Raw genomic sequence first — 25698 nt, 5'->3', positions numbered from 1 at the left:
GATAATTTGATAATAACAGAGCCATAAATTGCTATTAAAGCATACAAAATTAACAGAAAGAGCAAACCATTTCATAATTCCTTAAAGAAAAAACTCTGTTGGTAATAAAATATAATGCTTAAAACTGGGTGTGACCTAATCTCTTCCTTTATTTCTATTGTCACAGGGTTCCTTGTAAAACTGGCTATTTTCTAAATCTTCCATTCAATTTAAATAGCATTTATTTAAGGTTTGCTATGTGCCAGGGACCATGCTGGGCACTGACCAAAAATAACCTTTCCTGTTCAATCAAGAGTTTTCAAGCTCTATATAGACTGGCACATGACAGGTCACATCACTAAAAATGTGAGTTCTCTTTATTCCCACTCTCCACTAATGTATCACACTAACACTGGAAGCAATCATAAATATAATATTATATCCCAATGTATCTGTATGTGTATACTGCTATTTTTGTGCTAATAAAGTATAAGCAAATAAGGACCTGTCAATATTTACATTGTAAGGAACCATTTTCTTATATCTCACCTCTCTGAACTAAAAATTTTAAGCTACTGTGGGTATTAAGTATAGCCCCTTTTCCTTGGACCTTGTATGTGAACAGGTAAATCAAAACAAATAAATAATAATAAAATCTGGCTGGATAATATATGAGGACATAGTATTACCTAAAATGTTGAGCATATCCCCCAAAGGGCAATACAAATTCAGTCCATCACATAAGTAAGAGACAGTTACATAATAATTCACAATTCAAATAAAATATCAACTACAAGGTTTCAAAAAGAGACTGGGCTCTTATATAAACAATATGAAACTTTGCCACTCAAAGGACTACATAAATGCTACCTAGTTTCACCAATTCATGATCAGTTCAGAATCTAGTTTTACTTATTCATAATCAGAAAGGGAGAGCACTGGGGCACCTCGGTAGCTCAGCCGGTTGAGCATCTGACTTGGGTTCTGGCTCAGGTTATGATCTCGGGGTCATGAGACTGAGCCCAATGTTGGACTCCCACACTCAGCACAGTCTGCTTGGGATTCTTTACCCTCCTCCCACTCTCTCCCCCTCTGCTCCTTCCCCCAGTTGCGCGCATTCTTGCTCACTCTCTCCAAAATAAATAAACAAACAAACAAACAAATAAATATAATCTTTAAAAAAGTGAGAGCATCATTACTTATTTTCTTACAACTGTACAAACCATATATGCCTATTTATTTTGATATAATACAGAATACCATAATCTAAGTTAATCACCCGTGTTTTTATGGTGACTGAAATTTAAAACCACACTAGATGACAATGCCAATAAATACAACAAACAGTTAAAATTTTACTGTGTTATCTATTAACACAGGAACCCTCTTTACAGAGGAAGCCTTCTACGTGGGAGAAGGACCAAAAAAACTGAATAAACAAATATATACACACACAGACACACACACACACACACACACACACCAATGAACACTACCGTAGGTCTTATAGGAGGAAATCAGAAGAAAAGCCATTATCTTGAAACAAAAACCTATTAAAGACTTACTAAAAACTGCTGGACAGCCTCATTTATTTCCCTGGTAAACTAATTATCACTATAGTACACTACAAGACATGTTCATACAAATGAATAGTTGGTTATACGGCAGAAACTGCTTTAACTCTCTTTGCCACAGAAAGTGCGTAATCCCCAGGTGACTCATGAATAGATTCTGTCTGTCCAGGACAGGACCAAGAGTTCAGTCAAATCAGCTGGCTGCTTCATAATAGCTGAGGTGGGTGAAAAATGAGATGGATAAAGCCACTGTATTCCCGTACCACTGCCACAATGCCTCAGACTTTTGGCAGACCATCCCTTGCTTTAAAATCCTTCAAAGATTTTCTACTATTCTCCAGGTAACATTGTAAATCCTTAATAGAAACCAAAGGCCCAAGAATGTCTGTCTCTGCCCTCTATAATACTCTCTCTTCATGCCCAATACAACTAATCCTCTAACTTCCCCAACTCCTACCCATCCTTTACACCTCAGTTAAACAGGTTCTTCTGGTTTTCCTTCACCACTCGGTACACAAGTTAGGCAACGCTGATAGGCTCTCATAGCACCCCATACTTTCCCATGGAGCACTTATTCCAACTATAATTACTTTTATTTAACCTAATGCTTCCCAACTAAACTAAGTTCCATTGAAAGCAACAACTGTCACTCTCATCTACCCATCTATGGCATAAAGCCCAGCAGTTGATTCACAATTTGCTTACTTATTTACTAAATCAGTAATTTTTTGGCCTAAAACTTTTCCTTTAATTATTAGTTCCACTAAGTTGGCTTCTGGTTTTAACCTCACCCAGCACAGCTGAAGGGGGAAAAAATGTAAAATTGCACTGCTCTCAGAAACCTCAACTTCAAATTCAGATTATGAAAGACAAACTTTCTTACAGATCTAGCTAATCTTATTTTCGAAGTACTGAATTCAAATATTTTTATCTCCTCCATTCTAGAGTTCTCACAAATCAATAATCTATAGAAAAATGGGCTAGTGTGAATGGAAAGATGAAAATCTGACACTAAAGTTGGCAAAAGTATGGTGGGATTATCACCTTTAGATACCTTCAGACATTGGTGGTTAATATATATATTAGTGAAACCTCTTAGAAAATTAATTTAGCAACACCCATGAAAAATGTAAATGCACAAATCCCTTGACCCTGCAAAATTCATGTCCAGGAATTTACCCTATGGATATATTATCATAACTGTACAATCACTAAGGATACTCATGATAACAAGATACGACTAAATAAATCATAGTGTATCCATACAATCCAATACTCTACAGCTGTTCAAAAATGAGACAGAGGGGCACCTGGGTGGCTCAGTTAAATGTCCAACTTGATTTTGGCTCAGGTCATGATCTCAGGGTCATGGGATCGAGCCCCGAGTCAGGTTCTGCGCTCAGTGTGGAGTCTGCTTGAGATTCTCTCTCTCTCTGCCTCTGCCCCTCCCACCCCTCAAAAAAAAAAAAAAGAGAAATTTATATACTGATATGGAAAGGTATCTGAGACATGTATCTCAGACATAGTGTTAAGTTACACATATTCACACAAACACACAGTAGAAAGACCTACTTCATGGGAAGATCAAGAAATAATTTGGGGAGGGGTGTGTGTCAAGACTTGCCAACAAATATTTAAGTAATAAAGGGAAAACACATGGGGCACCTGGGTAGCTCAGTGGGTTAAGCGTTCTGACTTGATTTTGGCTCAGGTCCCAGTCTCGTGTCATGGGAATTGAGCCCCACATCAGGCTCCCAGCTCAGCAGGGAGTCCTTTTGGGATTCTTTCTCTCCCTCTCTTTCTGGTCTGCCCCCATGCACTCTCTCTCTAAAATAGATAAATAAATCTTAAAAAAAAAATAAAATAAAGGGAAAACACATGAGTTACATATTAAATAAATAACTTGGGCCTACATGCTGAAGAGGGCTTCTGGGTAGTGCTCACCTGATGCTCCAATTTGACTTTGTCCTATAGGTACATGATCTCTCTTATTTCACTATTTGGAAAAAAAAAAAAAACTCCACCTAGACCCAAGCAAATGGACATCTTACCCAGTCTAACAGGTCAAAGTCAATTCAAGTTCCTGAAATAATTTCAAAAAATTTTGGTTTTAGTATATACAACAAATGAATTTTTTTAATTTAATTTTAATTTTTTTAAAAGATTTTATTTATTTGACAGAGAGAGACACAGCGAGAGAGAGGGAACACAAGCAGGGGGAGTGGGAGAGGGAGAAGCAGGCTTCATGCCGAGCAGGGAGCCCAACGCGGAACTCGATCCCAGGACCCAGGGATCATGACCTAAGCTGAAGGCAGACATTTAACGACTGAGCCACCCAAGCGCCCCACAAATGAATTTTTTAAATCTTGAAAAGAACAAACTTCATTCTGGACCATCAGACCACTATAGAAGACACTGTCAACTGGAAGAGTTCCGGAAGAATACACATCATACGGTTTATTCACATTATACTTCTAGAGTGGGACTGAGACTAAAACTTTTTTGCTCTTTTAAGAATGGTATTTTTAAAATAGTAATGTGGAATTTCCACAGCCACTGCGGAAAACAGTATGGAGGTCCCTCAAAAAATAAAAAATAGAATTACTATATGATTTAGTAATTCCACTACTGGGTATTTACCCAAAGAAAACGAAAGCACTAATTCGAAAAGATAGATGCATCCCTATGTTTACTGCAGCATAATTTACAATAGCCGAGATATGGGGGCACCTGGGTTGCTCAGTAGGTTGAGCATCCAACTCTTGATTTCAGCTCAGGTCATTCTGTCAGGGTGATGAAATCGAGCCCCATGTCCATGCTCAGCGGGGAGACTGCTTGAGATTTTCTCCCTCTACTTCTACCCCTCCCCCCTCTCTCCCACATGCTCTAAATATATATATAAATCTTTTAAAAAAGTAATTGCCAGGGCACCTGGGTGGCTCAGTCAGTTGTTAAGCATTTGCCTTCAGCTCAGGTCGTGATCCCAGCGTCTTGGGATCAAGCCCCGCATCAGGCTCCCTGCTCTGCGGGAAGCCTGCTTCTCCCTCTCCCACTCCCCCTGCTTGTGTTCCCTCTCTCGCTGTGTCTCTCTCTGTCAAATAAATAAATAAAATCTTTAAAAAATAAATAAAATAAAAAAATAACTGCCAAGATATGGGAGCAACCCAAGTGTCCACTGATGGATAAAGATGGATATACTGTGGAGTATTAATCAGCCATAAAGAAGAATAAAATCTTGCCATTTGCAACAACACAGATGGACCTACAGGGTATAATACTGAATTAGTCAGTCAAAGACAAATACCATATAATTTCACTCATATGGAATTTAAGAAACAAAACAAAGGGAAAAAAAGAAACAAACAAAATCAGACCCTTAAATACAGAGAACAAGCTGGTGATTGCTGGGGAGAGGTGGGTGGGAGGGTAGGTGAAATAAAGAGGTTTAAAAGTACACTTACCACAATGAGCACTGAGAATTGTGTAGAATTGCTGAATTATACTGTACACCCAAAACTAATAATACCGTATGCTAATTATACTTGAATTAAAAAAATACATATTGACTATTTTCTTATAACTAGGCACTGCTCTGAAAGTTTATTGTGTATCTAATTTAATCTTTAAAACAACCCTACAAGGTAAGTTATTATCTCTATTTACCAATGAAATAATTATTAAAGTAATAAAATGCATTCAAAAAAATGCACTGAAATCAATCAGCAATCCCAGGACCCATACTGTGGTCCCTACACATTTTGCCAATAAAAGCAAGAAATGTGTAAGATGAGGCTGGCATAACCTGGCATAACTTGTCATGGTAGAAAGCAAGAAAGCTCTTTAAAAATTACTGGGGTTGTATCCAAAGGACACGAGTGACCCTCTAAGAGGCTGCCACTGGCAAAAGAGCATCAAAAAGAATGACTATAGGGGCACCTGGGTGGCTCAGTTGGTTATGCATCTGCCTTCGGCTCAGGTCATGATCCCCTTGCATTTCTTATAAGACCGCTGGGGCCTTATTTAGAAAGTCTTTCCACAATGCAAGACTAGAAAGAACTATAAATGCGTGTTTTCCTTATATGATTCCATAGTTGATTTTTCTCAGTGTTCTATCTTTAACTGGATTGATTTTACATATGGTATTGAGTAGAAATCTAAGAATCATTCGTAATATTCCAGTCCTTCTCCCATGAATATAAAGTGTCTAATTTACCAAATGCCTATATAAAATGGGTTTCCTCATAAGTGTCTACTCTGTTCCTTTCATACATATTCCTATTCCTGTACTGACATCATACTCTTCTAACTTCAATGCCTTTAAAGGCTGTGTGGATACCTAAAAGAACACAAAATCTCCTTTACTGTTTTCCCTTCAATACTGTCAAAATTCATGGGGCATCTGGGTGGCTCAGTCAGTTGAGTGTCTGCCTTCAGCTCAGGTCATGATCCCAGGGTCCTGGGATGGAGCCCCACACTGGGCTCCCTGCTCGGCAGGGAGTCTGCTTCTCCCTCTCCCTGCCACTACCCTTGCTTGTTCTCTCTCTGTCAAATAAATAAAAATCTTTTTAAAAAATTGTCAAAATTTACAAGACAAAAATTAAAAATTGCCTTGCTCTTCCTCCACATTTACTTTTCCCAATGACCTCTAGATTTAGCTTTAAATTTCCTGTAAAAGAACAAATTTCTTTTGGACTGCCCTGAATTTAAAAATTAATCTGGGAATAACTGGCCTTTTTGCAATGAATTTTTATTTAGGAATTTAACATATTACTGTGCTATTTTAAATTTTATAACAAATGTGTATTTCAAAGCAATAAAAACTAAAAGTGTTTAGCATAGTTATATTAAAATAAGTTTGTTAAAGTACTAATACAACATGCAAACCAGAAAGTATCTTATAATATCTAAGACAAGAAAACACTAGTAAAAATACTAGTCTCAGAGTTCCAAATGATGTGTCCCAGTTCCAATATAAAGACCAGTTTGTAGAGAACTTGTGTTTCCAGGAAGATGGAGAAGATGTCGTTTTACCTATTTCTCCTGCAAAGTACAACTACAATCCTGGGCATTATAAATAAAACAAACATAAGAAAAGAAACAAAGGCAGATAGGCTAGGGACCTTGGGACCCAAAGAATAGTACAAGGTGAGTTCTTGGAGTTTTCTTTTTGCCTTTCTCTTAGATTGGGAGTTGAAAAAGTCAGCAACCCAGAAATCCTAACAGGTGCCAACATAAAAAGTTCCAACACAAACCTTTCCATTCTAGCCAAATGACCAGGAAAAGGGAAACCTAGAAAGATAGAAAACTTTTAGACAATAACCAGTCTACTCCAGCAAAATACCACAGGGGGAAAAAAAAAAAAGATAAAACAGCACAAAAAACTGTACCCACCCACACCCACACTAAACAAAGGCTAAATGAGAAGCCAGGCTGTGATGTGGAGCCCAACACCTCTCAAGAGTGGTGTCAGAGAAGGCAAAGGTAGGGAAGCCTGGACTTCCATTCCCACCCAGCAGTAAGAAGGCACTGCCCCCTGGGATGGTGTCACAGAAGGCCTAGTGGAGAGCTAGGACTTCCACAATGGCCCAGCAGTCCTAAGACCACACATTCCTAACCCCCACTTTGTGGTGTCTGCCAAACTCCCACTTGCACTCAACAGTAACAAAGAGTACCTCCCTACCCTGATGGAGTAGTATCAGAGAAATCTAGATAAAACAATATTAAATAAAGTCCAGATTCTCAAACATAACACACACACAAAATATGGATCAAGCAAATATCACTCATTGTACCAAGAACCAAAGGGATCTCAAACCGAATGAAAAAAGACTATCAATAGATGCTAACACTGTGGTGACAGAGATATTAGAATTCTCTTACAAAAATTTTAAGGCAACCATCATAAGAATGCTTCAAGCAGCATATGCAAATATACTGAAAATACAATCTATCAAAATTTGTGGAATAAAGCTGAAGCGGGGCTGAGAAATTTTCAGCACTAAATGCATATAATAGAAAAGATGAACAAGTCTCAAATCAATAATCTAAACTCCCACCTCAAAAATCTAGAATAAGAGCAAAATTAACTGAAGAAAACAGAAAGAGGAAATAATAAAAGCAAAAGTTAATGAAACTAAAACAAAAGTAGAGGAAAAAAAATCAGTGAAAAAAAGCTGTTTTCTCCCCAAGTTTTACTGAGATTTAATTGACATACATCATTGTACATCAAGTTTAAGGTGTGCAGCATAATGGTCTGACTTACATATACTTTGAAATGCTTACTGCAGTAAGTTTAACATCCATCATCTCATACAGACACAAAAAGTTTTTTTCTCCTTATGATGAGAACTCAGGATTTACTCTTAACGACTTTCATTTATATAATACAGCAAGATAAACTAGTCACAATGTTGTACATTACAGCCCTAGTACCTATCTACCTTGTAATTGGAAGTTTGGACCTTTTGACCCCTTCTTCCAAACCCCCCTCCCTCCTCTGGTAACCACATGTTTGATGTCTTTGTGCTGAGTTTCTGCTCCTAGGGTTTTTTTTTTTTTTTTAAAGATTTGACATATAAATAAGATCATTCAGTACTTGTCTTTCTCTGACTTATTTCACTTAGTATAATGCCCTCCAGTCCACCCATGTCACAAATGGCAGCATTTCCTCATTTTTTATGGCTGAATAATATTCCAGTGTGTATATATACAGTAATTTCTTTACCCATTCATCTGAGGATGAATATTTAGGTAGTTTCCATGTCCTGGAGATTGTAAATAATACTGATATTAACATGGGGGTGCAGATACCTTCTCAAGTTAGCATTTTCATTTCTTTTGGATACATACCAGAAGTGGAACTGCTGCATCATATGGGAGCTCTATTTTTAATTTTTTGAGGATCCTCTACACTGTTTTCCATAGTAATTTTATCAGTTTATAATCCCACCACCAAGGGTTCCCTTTCCTCTACATCCTCTCCAGCATTTGTTATCTCTTATCTTTTTGATGATGACCATTCTAACAGGTGTAAGGTGATACCTCATTGTGGTTTTGATTTGTATTTTCCTAATGATTAGTAATGTTGAGCATCAAAGAGCTGTTTCTTTGAAAATATAGATAGCACTGATGAACTTCTACCAAGAATGACAAGGGAAAAAAGGGAAAACACATATTTTCAGTATCAAAAATATCAGTATAGACATCAATAGGACAATAAGGATACAAAGGGCATACAATGAACAACCCCAGACACATAAATTTGACAACTTAGGGAAATGGACTACACTGACTCAAAAAAATACAAACTGCAGCAACTCACCCAATGTATGATACAGAGAATCTAAATAGTCCTGTGACATTTAAGAAAATTGAATATGTAATTTTTAAGTTCCCAAAAAAGAAATCTCCAGATCCAGATGGTTTCTGCCAAATAATTCTACCAAACATTAAAAGAATTTTAAAAATTCTACACAACCTCTTCCAGGAAATAGGGGAACACACCCCAGTTCACCTTATGAAGTCAGTGCTACTCTAATTTCAAAATAAGATGCACAAACACAAAGTGGAGCAAAAGTCCTTATACATACAGATGTAAATATCCTTAACAAAATATTAGCAAATAGAATTCAGCAGTATGTAAAAAGAATTCACAATCACAAACAAGTGGGGTTTATGGTAGGGAGGTACATCTGGCTCAAGATCTGAAAACTGATCAATAATACAGCATATTAAGAGGCTAAAGAAAAGAATCACATGATCAATTGGTGGAAAAAAGACTTGACAAAATTCAGACATTTTACTTTAAAATCTCTCAAAAACCAGCAATAGAGGAACTTCCTCAACTTGATATAGAATCTAAAAATAAAACTACAGCTAACATTCTAAAGGTGAAAGACTGACTGCTTTCCCAATAAGAAAAAAGACAAGGATGTCCACTCTCATCATTCTTATTCAACACCGTGCTTGAAATGCCAGCAAGTTCAATAAGGTAAGAAAAAGAAAAACACAAAGGTCAAAGATGAAGAAATAAAAGTGTACCCATTTGTAAATGACATGACTGTCTTCACAGAAAAATCCCAAGGAAACCTACCAAAAAACTCCTACAACTAATAAGTATGTTTAGCAAGGTCACAGAAAACAAGATAAATACTTAAAAATCACTTGTATTTGAATATATAAGCAATGAGCATGTGGACAGTGAAATTAAAAATACAATACCATTTTAAATTGCTCAAAATAGCTAAAATGCTTAAGCGCAAAAACAAAACACATATAGGACTACATAATGTTGATTATAAACATCAAAGAAGATCTAAGGAAACAGAAAGATGTGCCATGTTTATGGACCGGAAGACTCAAAGTAATAAAGATGTCAATTCTCCCTAAACTGCCATATAGCATTAAAGAACCCTTATCAAAATCCCATCAAATAAGTTTTATTAATATAGACGAGATTATTCTAAAGTCTGTATAGAAGAGCAAAGGAACTAGAATAGCTAAAACAATTTTGAAAAATATAGAAGGAACCAGTTTACTCAATTTCAAGATACATAGTTGTAGTAATCAAGACAATGTATGGTGGGGTTCCTGGGTGGCTCAGTCGGTTAAGCATCTACCTTCGGCTCCAGTCATGATCTTAGGGTCCTGGGGTCGAGCCCTACATCAGGCTCCCTGCTCAGCGGGAGCATGCTTCTCCCTCTCCCTCTGCTTCTCCCCTTGCTTGTGCTCTCTCACTCTCTCTCTCTGTCAAATAAATAAATAAAATCTTAAAAAAAAAAAAAAGACTATGTATGGTATTCATTGGCGGAAGGAGAGACACATGGATCAACAGAATAGAGAACCCAGAAATAGAGTCACACAAATAAGTCCAAGTCAATTTAAACAAAAGTGCAGGGGAGCCTGGGTGGCTCGTCGTTAAGCATCTGGCTTCAGCTCAGGTCACGATCCCACAGTCCTGGGATCGAGCCCTGCATCGGGCTCCCTGCTTGGCAGGAGGTCTGCTTCTCCCTCTCCCCTCCCCCTGCTTGTGTTCCCTCTCTTGCTGTGTCTCTCTCTGTCAAATAAATAAATAAAATCTTAAAAAAATATTTTAAGCAAAAGTGCAAAAGCAATTCAATGAAAGAAAGACAGCTTTTGAACAAAGTGCTCGAGATTCTGAACATCTACATGCAAAAACCAAACCTTGACCTAAATTTCACACCTTATACAAAAATTGACTCAAAACATATCATGGACTTAGGCAAATTATATAAACATTTTAGAACAAAACATAGGGGAAAAAAAAACCAAACAAAATCCAGGGCTAAGCAAGGTTCTTAAAGGACATCAAAAGCATAATGCAGGGGCACCTGGGAGTTCAGTCAGTTAAGCACCAGACTCTTGATTTCGGCTCACGTAGTGATCTCGGGGTCATGGGATAGACCCCAGCACTGGGCTCCACACTTAGCAGGGAGTCTGTTTCTCTTCCTCAACCTCTGACCTCCCACCCCCTGGCTCACATACATGCACACTTTCTCTCTCTCTCTCAAATAATCTTTTTGTATAAAAAGCATAATTCAAAACAGAAAATTGGATAAACTGAGGATAAGTAGGGGGTGTGCTGGGAGTGAAGTGAATATAGCAATAGGGGGTAACAAAAAAATTCCTTGTGGTGATGGAAATGTTCTTTACCTTGACTATAACAATGTCAGTATCACAACTGTGCTGGGCTTTTTATTCAATATCTATTTTTTGGAAATTACAAAAACTAGTTCTGCATGATGTTACCACTGGGGAAAGCTGGCAAAAGCTAAACAGGATGTATTATTTCTTACAAATGAATGTGAATCTACAATTATCTAAAAATATACAGTATTTTTTATAATTTCACATTAATACCTCTAGTTTCAGGGCTAAAGAATCACAACGCAAGCAATGCCCATTAAGAAGGTAACTGCAAGAAACTTCATATGGTATTTACATACTTATTTACAGACATTAATAGCAATTTCTTTGATTTCACCCCAAAAGGATCTGAAAGCTAAAACTTTAAAAATTAAAACAATTATTATGTTAAATTAGGCAAGATTATAAATAAAACAAAACTAATGTAAAACATTCACGGTCTCTACTAATCTGAGAGCAGTTTTCAAACTTTCTGCTCTCAGGACCCCTTCATACTCTTACAAATTATTGAGAACATGAAAGAGATTTTACTCACATAGCTTACATTTACCAATGCTTACCTTATTAAAAATTAAAACAGAATAACTTTAAAATATGTATTAGTTCGTTTTAAAGTAGGAATAAAAATTAGATGTTAACATAACGTTTAAAAAATGTATTTCCAGGTGCGCCTGGGCAGCTCAGTTGTTAAGCATCTGCCTTCGGCTCAGGTCATGATCCCAGGGTCCTGGGATTGAGCCCTGCATTGGGCTCCGTGCTCTGCGGGAAGCCTGCTCTCCCTCTCCCACTCCCCTGCTTATGTTCCCTCTCTGTGTGTCTCTCTGTCAAATAAATAAAATCTTTAAAAAAAAAAAAGTATTTCCCAAACTTAAAAATGAAGAGTCCTGTTTTACATTTTTGCAAATCTTCAGCACAACAGAATACAGATGGATTTTCATATCTGCTCTCTATTAACTAAGCCATGATAATGTTGTTTCAGTGGAAGCAATGAACAAAAGCAGGCTTCATCCAGATATAGTCAGTGCAAGTATTTTAATAACTATTACAGATAATTGTGGATATTCTTTTTGAAACTACAACAAAACCCAACAAATTCTATTTTTTTAAAAGATGGTAAATTGCAATATAGAATCCTAAAACATACCAATCAACTTTAAAAACTGTTACATTAAAATCCTTGTCTACCAGGCTCTTTGAATGGATCTTTTACTCATGCATAATTTTGTAACATCATGCATTGGTCTTCTGATAAATACTAGTTCACGGTTATAAAGATATTCCAACTATTGAAACATTTCATTAGGCAGTATCAAAAGTCACATGTGTAAATATCATTACTGATTTCACTGGAGAAGTGTTTAAAAAATATTGGGAAGTTGTTAGGCTCAAGGTGACACATGCAAGTTTTCCAAAAATCTATTCACAGGTGACATGATTTTACTTGTAGAAAACCCTAAAGATTCCACAAAAAACAAACCTATTTAGCAAAGTTGCAGCATACAAAATCAGCACTCAAAATTCAGTTTCTATAAATTATAATAAACCCAAAAAGGAAACTAAAGACAATTCCATTTATAATCAGATAAAAACAATAACTTACAAATAATTTAACCAAGGAGGTGTAAGACTTGTACACTGAAAACTACAAAACATTGCTGAAGGAAATGAAAGAAGACATAAATAAATTCAAATAGATCCCATGTCCACAGGTTGGAAGACTTACTACTGATAAGATAATACCTCTCAAAGTGACCTACAGATTAAATGGAAACCCTATTAAACTCTCCACAGCATTTTTGCAGAAATAAAAAACCCATCCTAAAACTCATATATATTTTCAAGTGATATCAAATGGCCAAAAGAATCTTAGAAAAGAAATCAAAGTTGGAACACTTGTACATCCTGACTGCAAAACTTACGAGAAAGCTACACTAATTGGAATAGTACTGTACAGGCATAAATACAGGCAAATAAATCAAAGGAACAAAATAGCCCAGAAATAAACCCTCATGCATAGAATAATCACTAATTATTATGGAAATACAAATTAAAATCCCAAGCAGGAGCACCTGGGTAGCTCAGTCGTTAAGTGTCTGCCTTCGGCTCAGGTCATGATCCCAGGGTCCTGGGATCGAGCCCCGCATCAGCAGGGAGCCTGCTTCTCCCTCTCCCTCTGCTGCTCCCCCTGCTTGTGCTCACTCTCTCTGTCAAATAAATAAGTAAAATTAAAAAAAAAATAGATAAAACCCCAAGCAGATACTACTCCACATTCATTAGGATTATTTTCAAAAACAAAACCAAACAAAACAACACAAAAAATAATAAACTTTGGCAAGGATGTGCAAAAATTAGAACCATGAGGGATGCCTGGGTGCCTCAGTCGTTAAGCACCTGCCTCCGGCTCAGGTCATGATCCCGGGGTCCTGGAATCAAGTCCTGCACTGGGCTCCTTGCTCAGCAGGGAGTCTGCCTCTCCCTCTGCCTGTTACTTCCCCTCCTTGTGCTAATAGGTAACATCTTAAAAAAAAAAAAAGGAAAAGAAGTTAGAACCATGGTTCACTGCAAGTGGGAATGTAAAATGGTGCAGTTGCTGTGGAAAACAGTATAGTGGTTCCTCAAACAATTAAACACAGAATTATGGTATGACCTAGCAATTCCACTTCTGGATACATACTAAAGAGAAATAAAGAAGCTTTTGAAACAGATATTTGTACACCCATGTTCATAACACCATTATACACAATAGCCACAAGGCGGAAGCAACAGATGTCATCAACAGATGAATAAATAAAATGTACATATACATAAAATAAATAAAATTTTATATACATAAAATGGAATATTATTCAGCTTTAAAAAGATAAGATATTTTGGCATATGCTACAACATGAATGAAACTTGCAGACATATGAAGTTAAATAAGCCAGTCACACACACACACACACACACACACACTAAATTACACGATTTCACTTATATGAAGTACCTACAGTAGTCAAATTCACAGAGTGTAGAAGGGTGGTTACCAGGGGCCAGGAGAGGAGAGAATGGGGAGTTATTTTTTAATGGATATGGAGTTTCAGTTTGGGAAATGAAAAGAGGTCTGGAGATGGATGGTGATCCCAGTTGCAAAATAATGTGAAAGTACATAATGCCACTGAACTGCACATTTTAAAAATGATTAAAATGGTAAATTTATATTACGTATAGCTTACTACAATAAAGACCAAGGAAAAAGGTTAAAATGTTAAATTTTATGTCACATATACTTTACAATAAAGAAAGGTGCACCGTGCACACACGCACACACAGACACACACACACACACACACACACACACACACACAGAGATATGCACTCAAGGATCAAGATGTAACAAATTAGTAATGTGAACTGCTTTGATTAGCAGTCAGGAATGTGATATATTTTTAGTTGTGAATGTGGTGTGACAAACACAATGAATCCTCTGCCTTGACTAATATTTAGGTACTACCAGTTTTCACTCAACATTGGCTTTTACACTATCAAAGCATATGTCAACAGTTAAAAGGGGGAAAATGTCTTAGAAGTATTACAAAAGTAATTTTCACCTTGTGGACTCATACACTCCCTAAAAGAATCTTGGTGACCCACCAGCTATACTTTAAGAACACTACTCTAAGAATTGATAAATACAGGAAGAACAGAACAATATGACAGACTGAAAAAGCTGGAAATTTTCCAAGTCTTTCTCAATAAGGGAGATGTTTGTAACTGGAATTCATTATTTGCCTTAAGATGTCAGAAGTTCCTAAATCAGGCACTGTCTTTAAAAGAAACAGCAAAACATTCTGCAATACTCCTTCCAGCTCTAAAAGTCTCAGATGCTACATACTTTCCAACATTCATTCATTAACTCATTCAACACATATTTCCTGAGTATCTACCTTGTGCTAGATTCTGAGGCAAAAAAGGAATAGGTTCAGTCCTCCAGTAGAAAGAAACTCAACACAGAACCATTAAAATACTGGATGGTAAGTGCTATAACAATAGCAGTATAAAGTACTTGGGAGGTGACGCCACAGACTATGTCAGAGTTGAAAGACTCAGCAAATTTAAAGGTACGACTACTGAAATGGAGTCTGGAGAGCAGAAAGAAAAAGAATAAAGAAAAGGACTCTGTGGCACACCACCAATACAACAAACATAAACATTATAGGAATCCCAGAAGAGAGGAAGGTGCATAAGGAATATTTGAGGAAACAATGGCCAAAAATGCCCCCAAATCTAGGAAAGACATGAATCAACAAATCCAAGCATCTCAACGAACTCTTAAGTAGGATAAACTCAAAGAGACCCACACTGAGACATATTATAAAAAAACTTTCAGAAGCCAAAGAATTTTGAAAGCAAGAAACGACTCACTGTCTTGCAAAAGAAAGCTCAATAAGACTAAAAGCCAACTTCTGATCAAAAACTATAGAGGCCACGAACCGTGAGAGACGACGGACTCTGAAAAACCAACTGAGGGTTCTGGAGGGGAGGGGGATGGGGGGATGGGTTAGCCTGGAGATGGGTATTAAAGAGGGCACGTTCTGCGTGGAGCACTGGGTGTTATGCACAAACAATGAATCATGGAACACTACATCAAGAACTAATGATGTAATGTATGGTGATTAACATAACAATAAATTTAAAAAAATTAAAAAAAAAACTATAGAGGCCAAAAGGAAGTGGGATGCCATATTAAAACAAAACAAAAAACTGCAAGAAACCTGGCAAAACTGTCCTTCAATACTGAAGAAATTAAGACATTTTAAGCTAAACAAAAGCTAAGGGAGTTTGTCACTAGTAGACTTGTCCTACAAGAAATCCTAAAGGGACTCCTGAAGGCTGAAATGAAAGGACATTAGATAATAACTAGAAGCCATAGAAAGATCATCAATAAAGGTAACTATGTAAGTAAATATAAAAACCAGTATTAACTTATGTTTTGGTTTTTAACTCTTTGTTTCCTATATGATTTAAAAGACAAATGCATAAAACAATAATTATAAGTCTGTTGATGGGCATACAACTTGTAAGAATACACAGGAAAACTGGGGTGGGGAGAAGAACAACTTGCAGGGGGCAGGGCAGAAAGGACAGGGGTGGGGAGATGTCCTACCAGACATGAAAACATACGTGATAGTGGTACATAAACAGACACACCAATGAAACAGAATGACAGTCTAGAAATATACCAAATACAGATAGAAACTTAATTTATGATAAAAGAGACATTTCAAATATGTGGGGATAAAAATGAACTTAAAAAATGGCGTGATACACTAATGCCTATCACTTCTATCATGGTCTCTTAAGTCAGCTGAAACCACTAAGAAAAAAAACTAGAATACTCAGTAACATGAATATTTATAAATTTTAAGATTAAAAACAGACCCATCGTAAATGTTCATCAATAAAGTAATGGTTATATAAATTTTGGTGCACCCATAAAACAGAATACATGCAGTAATTTTTTAAAAAGATTTATTTATTTGAGAGATGGTGGGGGGAGAACCCTCAAACAGAGTGTGGAGCCATGCAGGGCTCAACGCTGACCCTGAGATTATGACCTGAAATGAAATCAAGAGTCAGACACATAACCAACAGAGCCACCCAGGCAACCCCATTGCTGTAATTTTTTTAAATGAGGTAACACCATATACAAAAATATGTAACAATCTGAAATATATCAAAAGGGAAAAAAGCAAAGCACAGAGAAGTCTATATGTTAGTCTATATAATACTCTACTATCTGTCCAAACAAGAGAATGAAATTATAACATATATATGACTATACATAGAAAATTCTGTAAGAATATATAAATTAACGAATTGATTCTAGGTGGGGAAAATGTGTAGGTAAGGTAGGGAAAAATAATGGGAAGGAGTCCTACTCTCTTTATAGCCTTTTTCCCTTTTGAATTTTACTTTATGGGCATGTTATTACTAAGATACAGCTGTGTATTTTTTAATACACCTGGGAAGTCCAAGCAATTAACATAAGCGCAGTAAAGTTTTTACTTAATTTCTCAGTTATTAGAGAAGGGACTAGGGAAAAGCTATAAAAAGAAGAATAAGACTAATAGGTGCCTGATAGCAGCCAAGTTATGCTACAGAACAAAAAATGCCCAAAAAACCTAGATCACAGCAAGGTGACTAAATAGTCATTATAATCTTTTTAATGCCTTTTACAAACAAAAAGATTTAAAATATCTTAAATCACTTAAAGTTCTTTGTGACATAGAACATTAAAAATTTATCTAAAATGTTTACTTTATTATCCTGCCTAATTCCAAAAAGGAATCATGAATTGAAATGTTATAGTTACAATGTCAAATAACATTTGTTCTACATAAAACCACATTTAAATGACTAAAGCAACAGTAAAAATTGTCTATATATTTTGTAAACTCCTGGCAAATTCTATTCATATTTTAAATCTCAAATCAAAGACGCTTTCTCTGATTGCCTAAATTAGACTAGCTTCCCAGTTATATTTCTTCTTTGTATCACTGTTCTGGTACTAATTTAATTTAGTAGAGTCCATTTCCCTGACTGGTATGTAAGTTCCATGAAGACAGCTATGTGTCTCTTATCTGCTGAATCATCCTTGGTCTAGCAACAGAGCAGGAGATCCTTTAATAAGTATTTGAGGAATAAAGGCAACCAATACAATTAACTTACTGATACATTTCAAATCAAAAATTCATTTTATCCAAAACACACCTGTAAAATTATGGATTATCATACTATGTTTGTTTAATCTTGAAGCACACCTTTATTTTTATTAGAAATTTAAGGGTAGGGCGCCTGGGTGGCTCAGTCGGTTAAGCGTCTGCCTTCAACTCAGGTGATGATCCCAGAGTCCCGCATCAGGCTCCCTGCTCCTTGGGGAGCCTGCCTCTCCCTCTGCCTCTCTGTCGCTCATGAATAAATATTTAAAAAAAAAAAGAAATTTAAGGGTAATTTGCTTAAAATTTTGCAACAGCAAAAATATCACATGAACAATTTTTTTTAAAAAGCTTATGTCATAGGAAAGAGAACCTAAAAAAATTACAAGACAAAGGGAAATTTCATAAATTAAGTTAAAGTTCACATTGAGTAGGACAGGAATTAATATCTTGGAGAGAATATGTCTGCTTAACCAACTGAGCCACCCAGGCGCCCTGAGAATATGTCTGCTTAAGGCAAAGCAGTGTCTGCTTTAGGTAATGCAATGTAACCTAGACTCATTCTTTCTATCTATCTATCTATCTATCTATCTATCTATCTATCTATCTATCTATCTATCTGACAGAGAGAGAGAGGGAGATCACAGGTAGGCAGAGAGAGAGGGAGAAGCAGGCTCCCCGTGAGAAGCAGGCTCCCCACTGAGCGGGAAGCGGGGCTTGATCCCAGGACGCGGGAATCATGACCTGAGGCGAAGGCAGATGCTTAACCGAATGAGCCACTCAGGCGCCCCTAGACATTTGATCTAACTACCAATTTACAGGAAATGGTCTAGTTCTCAGTGTATGGTTTGTGCATGCCTGGGGGTCCTCCAGATGTTTTCAGAGAGTCCATGAAGTCAGAACTATTTTCACATTTATTTTTTTACACTATTTGCCTTTTTCATTCTAGTTCTCTCACACGTGTAGAGTGGTGTATTCCAGAGGTCATGTGATATACAATAGAGCAAGACTAAATGCAAAGGCAGACATGAGAATCCAGCTGGCTTCAGTTAAGACAGACATGAAGATCTGCAAAAATATAAGTCACTCCTTTCCCTAATATTTTTAGAAAATAGTTATCTTTCATTATGTTACTTTACATTAACATGAAATCAATTTAGCATTGTAGTTTTAAAATAAGTAATTATTAAGTAAATACTTTAAATGTTTTCGTTTTGGGGGGTGCCTGAGTGGCTCAGTTGGTTGGGCGGCTGCCTTCAGCTCAGGTCATGATCCTGGAATCCCAGGATCAAGTCCTGCATCGGGCTCCCTGCTAGGTGGGGAGTCGGCTTCTCTCTCTGACCCTCCCCCCCCATCTGTGCGCTCTCTCTCTCATTCTCTCTCTCAAATAAATAAAAATAAATGTTTTTATTTTGGGGCACCTGGGTGGCTCAATCCATTAAGTGTCTGCCTTCAGCTCAGGTCGTGATCCCAGGGTCCTGGGATGGAGTCCCGCATCGGGCTCCCTGCTCATCAGGGAGCCTACTTCTCCCTCTCCCTCTGCTGCTCCCCGTTTGTACACTGTCTCCCTGTCAAATAAATAAAATCTTAAAAAAATAAAGATTTTATTTATTTTTAGAGAGAGTGAGTGTGAGCAGGAATAAGAGGGAGAGAGAAGGGGCGCCTGGGTGGCTCAGTCCGTTAAGCGGCTGCCTTCAGCTCAGGTCATGATCCCGGGGCCTGGGATCAAGCCCCACGTCTGGCTCCCTGCTCAGTGGAGAGCCTGCTTTTCCCTCTCCCTCTGCCTGCTGCTCTGCCTCCTTGTGCTTTCTCTCTCTCTGTCAAATAAATAAGATCTTAAAAAAAAAAAAAAAAGAGGGAGAGAGAAGCTGAAGCAGACTCGGCACTGGGGGCAGAGCCCAATGTGGAGTTCTATCCCATGATGGCAAGATCATGACCTCAGCCAAAACCAAGAGTCAAACGCTTAACCAACTGAGCCCAATTTTGTTGTTTCTGTGTGTAGAAAAGAGCCCAAATATCAGTGTTGTTTTGTAAATTCTGGTAATGTTCATGGTCATTATTTCCATAGCAATGACTGTAAAATATAACTTAATAAGTGATATATGTTAATAGTTTTATAATTCAGCCCCAAACTTGAGTCAGAGATTAAAATAACTGCATTCAAAAGACAGTAGGTAAGAGAGTGAAGAAACAACCACTGAATGAGAGAAAACATTTGCAAGTTATGGATCTGATAAGGGACTCATATCCAGAATACATAAAGAACACTTATAACTCAATTAATAAAAAGACAACCCAATTTGAAAATGGGTAAGGATCAGGGCGCCCAGGTAGCTCAGTTGGTTAAGTGTCCAACTCTTGATCCCAGCTCAGGTCTTGATCTCAGGATGGTGAGTTCAAGCTCTGCATTGGGCTTCAGGCTGGGTGTGGAGCCTACTTCAAAAAAGGGGGGAAGGGGGTTTGAACATACATTTCTCCAAAGACAACATACAAATGGCCAATAAGCACATGAAAATGTGCTCAACATTCTTGCTAACAGGGAAATGCAAATAAAATTCACAATCATACACCAATTTACACCCAATAGGGTAGCTATAATCAAAAAGACAGATTATAAGTCTTGGCAGAGATGCAGAAAAATTGGATCCTCATACACTGCTTGTAGGAATGTATGATAGTCACTGTGGAAAGCAGTCTGGCAGTTCTTCAAAAGGTTAAACACAGAGTTCCTATATGACCTAGCAATTCTACCCATAGGTATATTTCCAAAAAATATGAAAACACAGCCACACAAAAACTTGTACGCAAATGTTCATAGCACTACTATTCATTATAGCAAAACATGGAAACAACCCAAATGTCTATCAACTGATGATTAAAAAAATTCACATAATGGATTACTGTTTGGCCATAAAAAGGAATGAAATACTGGGGCACCTGAGTGGCACAGTCTGTTAAGCGTCAGATTCCTGGTCTTGGCTCAGGTTGTGATCTCAAGGTCATGAGATCCAGCCCGGTATCAGGTGCCATACTCAGCTGGGAGTCTGCTTAAGACTGTCTCTCTCTCTCTCTCTCCCCCTCTGCCCCTCCCATCCACACTCTCTCTCTAAAATAAATAAATATTAAAAAAGGAATGAAGTATTGATAAATGCTACAACATGGATGAGCCTGGAAAACATCCTAACCAAAGGAAGTCAATCACAAAAGATGTCATACTGCATGCTTCCATTTAATGAATTGCTAAGAATAGGCAAATCTATAGAGACAAAGTAAATTAATGGTTGCCTAGGGCTGGGGAAGGTGGAAGGGGTTGGGGGATGATGGCTTAAAGGCAGTTTCTTTTTGGGTGATGAAAACATTCTAAAATTGTGGTGGCAGACTCACAACTATATGATACACTAAAAACCACTTAACTGTATACTTTAAATGAGTGGATTGTGTGATATGTTAATTATATCTCAATAAAGCTGTTACAGGGTGCCTAGGTGGCTCAGTTGGTTAAGCATCTGCCTTCAGGTCAGGTCATGATCCCAGGGTCCTGGGATTGAGGCCCACATAGGGCTCCCTGCTCAAGTGAGTCTGCTTCTCCCTCTGCCCTTTCCCCCCTGCTCCTGATCTCTCTCTCAAATAAATAAAATCTTAAAAAAAAAATTTTTTTTTAAAGCTGTTACAAAACAACAAAATCCTCACGTTTTTGGTTACACTCTATTGCATTTCTCAGGGAAATTATAGCTACTTTAGTCTTCATAAAGGCCTTGGGGTATATCCCTCTAAACAGAAATTCTCTTTTTCTTGTCCCCACTCCAGAAATTCTCTTTCTTTAAAGGAGGCAAAAACAAGGAAGGTAGAACAAGAAAGGAAATCTTCAAAACTGAATGATTACCGTATGTGACATTATCATTTTACCTACTCATTCTTATATTTTGAACAGTAATTTTTCCTACTAGTGTCACATTTTTGTCTTCTTTAAACATTTCAAGAAACTAAAGAAGGCCAAGCTTAATATAAAATGTTCAACTTATTTTATTCATTTACTTCTTTATTTCAAGTTTGATCAATTTGTTTTATAAACACTTATTTTGTAGAGATAATGTGAAGATTCACGATATCACATAAAATGGCTAAAACAATCCCTGATATTCAGTAAATTATTCTCATTATCATTATGCTACAGGTAATGCAGGATCCTAAAGTTGAGGAGCAAAACTGTAGAGGTGGGGGTGGGGGGGACACAAAGACTGTGCCCTACATAGGTACATTTATGTCAAGGAAAAGAAACTTTTGTTAGATAATTCAAGACCAAACAAAATCGCAGCAGCAGCATGATCATCACCACCACTACTTCCACCATCACCATCATCACCCAACACCACGCTCCTCCTAAAGCATCTATTTGTATGCCTTTAATTTTTTCTAATTATGAAGCACTTAAATGTATGGAAATATCCCCAAACCCGGTAAACAGAACATCCTATCATTTTCCCACGTGTATCAAATTTTTCAAAAACGTATGAAATATAAGATAACACAGATCCATTTTCACTTCCTCTCTCCCTTATGGTAACCACTGTCTTGCAATATGATGTTAATCATCACTATGCATATTTTAACTGTAACTACAGGTATCTGTGAACAAAATAGAATATTGTTTTTGCATGTTTTCAAACTTTACCAAATGGCACCTTGCTTTCTTAGCTCAACATTTTGCTTGTTTGTTGTTTTTTAATTCAGTCATGTTGTTTCATGACAACTGTCGGTCAGTATTATATTCTATGAATATTACAATATATTTGTCCATACTCCCAACTAATGAGATGTTTAAACGCTTTCTAATTTTGTTACTAAGAAGTTGCAATAAATATAATTTCTTGAGCACAGGTACTAGTTTCTAGGATACATTCCTAGAAGAACTGCTAGGTGAAAGACTATGTACCTTCAACTTCATTAGAGATCACTAAGTAAGAGTGTTGCATTTTTCTCCTCATCCTCACTGATTCTTGGTATTGTCATACTTTTTTACTTTTGCAAACCGAAGGGTATGAAGGGGTACCTCACTGGTTTATTTTTTCCTGATTATTAAGATTAAGTATCATTTATTGGCCTTTCAGTATTTCTCTCATGTGAAATGCCTTTAACAGCATTGCTATTTTTCTATTGATTTGTAGTAGTTCTTAAGATAGTCTGGGTACCAATCCTTTATTGATTATATGTGTTTCTAAAATTCCCTCCACCCCAAAGTATAAGCCTTTTGCTTATTTCGAAATCTAATAAAGTATAGGAGGAGCAAAGACAATCTCTGCCTTTTCAAAGTTCACAGCTATTTTCCAGACCTTTATACCTAGGTTTCTCAAACCTTTCTGACCATTCAGAAGGTCAGAATTCCTCCTTGAGTGCCAATACACATACACTTTATACATGAACTGAAAAACAGGACTCTAAGTCAATTTCTCCTAAGAGATTAACCACAAGCAAATACACAAGCACAGTTCTCCATTCCCTATAGCCAACGCCACATTTTAGCTCTCATATTCATACACATAGAGATTTCATATGGGTCAGTAAAACAAGCATCTATTTTGATTAATAACAGCTGGTAAAACCCCTAATTAACAAATAACCATCATATCGATACATCAGGATGTCTGAAACAATAACAAGTGCCCATTCTCTCTCCCCAATGAATTGAAGAATTAAGGTGCAAACCCAGACTCTAAGCAAATGAAATTTTTTTTTATTTTTAGTCACACTAACACACAATCAGTTCTTACAGATACAGTTGCTCTGCAGAAGTGAAATGATTCCAAATATTTTAGTGAGAGCACATACTGCTCTTAAAAGTTAACTTCATTTACAGGAGCGCTAATGTTTTGCAAAACAAGCACGCGGCCCTAGAAGTATATAATCACTCAGCAAGAAAGGACTTTAGATCACTCAATCGAACTTCATTTTGAGGTGAGGCAACTGCTAACAAATTCGCCGAATCCTAGTCCTCTAAAATCTACAAATTCAGGGTTCTTCCATTGCATCATGCATGGATGCAATTTTAGATTCCCCAATTCCAAAACTCTGATTCCGCTATTAATTTTACAAGACTGAGTTGATGTATTATAGAAATGATGGAATTAACTCCCATCCCCACACCAATCTTTTTTTTTTTCCTTTCCACTTCCCTTTTCCACCCCTATCCTCCATTATGATCTACAGAATGTAAAAAAATACCTGACTGCCTGAATTTCTGGCTCTAAACAGGGACAGAGTCCTGAGCCCCTGACTACTGCCTCTGTGTTAAACCAGAAGGGTTTTTTATTTTTGTTTTTGTTGTTTTTAATCCTTCATTCCCTATGCAATAATACCTACGAAGCGCAGATTCTGCGGGAAGCGCGGTGGACGCCGCTCCTCCTAGCCCGCGGACCACCGACGCCAGGGAGCCGGGGGCGCGGCGGGCGCCGGGCAGGGCGGTGCCGGGCAGCAGGGAGCTGGGGTCGCGGGGGGAATGGGGCTGGCAGGGAGGGGGGCCCGGCGGCACCAGGGAACAGGCCGGGTGGCGGGGCGACTCACCTTTACGCAGCTCCCGCTCCCACACGGTGACTATGGGCCGCGAGTGCTTGCGGTGATGGATGAGCCACAGGGACAAGGTCTGCACGCTCTGCTGCGAGTTGCTCAACTCCGACAGCTTCTTCTCCAGCGCCGCCTCAGAGAAGGCTGACATCCCTCCGATACCGCGTTCACGCCGTCCCACGCGGTGGGGCTGAGGGGAGGAGAGTTTAGCCGCCCGCGCCGCGGCCTCGCCCCCTCACCCCACCCTTCCCCACGCCTTCACCACCGCTGCCGCCACATCCAAGACCGGCCGCAAACCAGCAAGATGGCGTCTGGCCGGCAGTGACGTCAGGACCCAGCATCGCCCCGCCCTCGGAAGAGGCGAGGCCAAGCGGCGGGACCTCAGAGCGAAAGGACGGGGCCAAAACTGGCGCATGGAAGGCACATGGGGGCGTGCCGCCGGGGTTTTGGCCAGGGGAGGGGTGGGGTTTACCCAGCCTGGACGCCTTCTAGGGTAAAACTATCTGCTGAAAAAGGAGTGATTAAAAATCTCTACATTGGCTAAAAAAAAAAAAAAAAAAAATCTCTACATTGGCGTGTAAATTGGTACAGCCAATTTGGGAGACTATTTGGCGTGATATATTACATTTTAAAATTGCACCTTCCCTATGTCCCTGCAATTTGGCTAACTGCCATCAGTGCTAGGGGAACAGCAGCATGTTTGCGCAAGGAGCTGTATGCTAGCTGTTAGGTCTGGCTCACTAACCCTAAGAGTTGGGACATTCACAGAAGGTAAATGCTAGATTAATTGTGATACTGCATATTATAGAATATATGTAGCAGTTCAAAAGATTAATAAATCCAGTGGTGGGTTGGAGGATTTTTTTAAGTTTCAGAGTGAAAAATACAGTTATAACATTTGTTTTATGAAAGTATATATTGTGGGGCACCTGGGTGGCTCAGTCGGTTAAGCCTCAGACTCTTAATTTTGGCTCAGGTCCTGATCTCAGGGTTGTGGGATTGAGCCTCCCCACTGGGCTACCTGCTTAGTAAGGAGTCGGCTTGGGATTCTTTTTCTCCCAATCCCTCTGCCTCTCCCCCTCTCCCTGCTCATGTTCTCTCTCTCTCTAAATAAATAAATAAAATCTTTAAGAAAATAAAAGTATATATTGTATATGAATTCATAAGTATGTAAATGCATGGCAAAAAGTTTGGAAGAATACACACTACTTTAATAGTGGTGT

The 25698-nt window shown here is 38.0% G+C and overlaps 1 protein-coding gene across 3 annotated transcripts in view; it reads right to left on the bottom strand.

Moving 5' to 3' along the window:
* Positions 1-24760, bottom strand: part of RPRD1A (regulation of nuclear pre-mRNA domain containing 1A) — a 72269-nt gene extending 47509 nt beyond the window's left edge. For all 3 annotated transcript variants that reach the window (XM_028098356.2, XM_028098357.2, XM_028098358.2), the window contains exon 1: positions 24476-24760. In XM_028098356.2, coding sequence (XP_027954157.1) covers positions 24476-24626 — 151 coding nt within the window. In that variant the 5' untranslated portion in view covers positions 24627-24760. The remainder of the gene's footprint in view (positions 1-24475) is intronic.
* Positions 24761-25698: the final 938 nt, after the last annotated feature.

This window comes from Eumetopias jubatus, unplaced genomic scaffold, assembly GCF_037043125.1.
Source record: "Eumetopias jubatus isolate StellerSeaLion01/CBP00866 unplaced genomic scaffold, mEumJub1_p1.0 scaffold_16, whole genome shotgun sequence".
In the NCBI taxonomy this organism is placed as follows: domain Eukaryota; kingdom Metazoa; phylum Chordata; class Mammalia; order Carnivora; family Otariidae; genus Eumetopias; species Eumetopias jubatus.
This window is presented reverse-complemented; position numbering and strand designations above follow the sequence as displayed.